The sequence below is a fragment of the Mandrillus leucophaeus genome, unplaced genomic scaffold (assembly GCF_000951045.1).
Source record: "Mandrillus leucophaeus isolate KB7577 unplaced genomic scaffold, Mleu.le_1.0 Scaffold1715, whole genome shotgun sequence".
Taxonomy (NCBI): Eukaryota; Metazoa; Chordata; class Mammalia; order Primates; family Cercopithecidae; genus Mandrillus; species Mandrillus leucophaeus.
The window spans coordinates 29,149-30,366 of NW_012101716.1; the positions used below are offsets into that span (position 1 = coordinate 29,149).

At 51.2% G+C, this 1,218-nt stretch overlaps 1 protein-coding gene across 1 annotated transcript in view; it reads right to left on the minus strand.

The window, feature by feature from the left end:
* Window positions 1-3: 3 nt before the first annotated feature.
* Window positions 4-1,218, minus strand: part of LOC105537375 — a 3,042-nt gene continuing 1,827 nt past the window's right edge. Inside the window, exon 2 of the mRNA XM_011976948.1 lies at window positions 4-947. Coding sequence (XP_011832338.1) covers window positions 643-947 — 305 coding nt within the window. The 3' untranslated portion in view covers window positions 4-642. The remainder of the gene's footprint in view (window positions 948-1,218) is intronic.

Sequence of the window (1,218 nt, forward strand, 5' to 3'; positions counted from 1 at the left end):
AAAAAATTGAGCAGTAGGGACCTCACTGGGGCCATAATGGGCAGGAAATAAAGGAACACGTGAGCTTCAGGGGGGATGTTACTCAACTTCCTCCATATTGCTCTTGATGTAGGTGGCAGGTCTCCCTAGGTCTCTTTCTTCTACCTCCTGAGATGCCCAGCAGGAGCCTTTCTCCTGCTGTGACTAGCCATGGGCTGCTTCTTCCAGTTTCAGCAAGTCCTGGCCCTCCTGGTTTGTGCTGGTAGTTGCTGGCAGTAACTCAAAGCAAAAGCCCATCTGGTAGACCAGGCCCCTGCTAGGCTATGCTGCACGCTCTTTCTGCAGTTGACTCCTTGGCTAGCAAGAGTACAGATTTTTCTTTCTTCTGCCCAAAAAGGGACTCTGGAGAGATGAATAGAGGAACATCAGGTTTTCTTCCAGGCCAGCTTCAGCGTTGGGATATTCAAAGCAACCTCTCATTTTAAACCACAGTTTCTGAGGCTCCTTGCCCATGGGTAGTTAGCATGGAAGGGGGCTTCTGGATGAGGAAGGCTTAGGTAGAATGACTCAGGCGCTACCTGCAGTGGTGGGCAGGGGAGGTCACTGCAGAAGAGGCATTAGCTGTCTCAGACAGCTAAACATTTGTCCTTTCTCCCAAATGGCTCATCCAGCAAGCTTCTGTGGGGTCAGTCTCCTGCCACTATACTCCAAGCGCCGAATTTTGGGGCTAGAGCAACCGAGGTCTTTATCTGACTCTGTTGTAGCTTGACGTCTCTTGGGAGCACGGCTGGGGGCTGGCTTCTCTGCTTCAGCCTTTGTTGAGGTGGCCAAAGGGGTATCCCCATAGGCCCGGTAGCCACCAACCAGGCAGTACGTCTCCCCATGCCAGCCTACCTGAGTTTCTCCACACCCTCGGTAGAGAACATGGTAGTGCCCAGGTGTGGGAGGAGAAGTGGCAGGCACTGCAGCTGGAAAGAAAACCAGAATTAGTAACTTTTACCTTATACACTGTGTTGCCTCCCGTCTCTCACGTCTCTTCCTAAGAAGTCCTTTCATCTTCTTCGCATTCCAGACACAGCCTTGGCCTATCACCTCTGTGTGTCCCCTAAGACAGGATGCTGGCTGTGAAAGCAGTTATGTGGAGCCTGTGGCAGCAGCAGGAGACCACGAGATACTCCTCATCCCTTCCAAAAAATACATTTCTTAAGGTCTGTCACATCTCAGGCTTTAATGGAAATT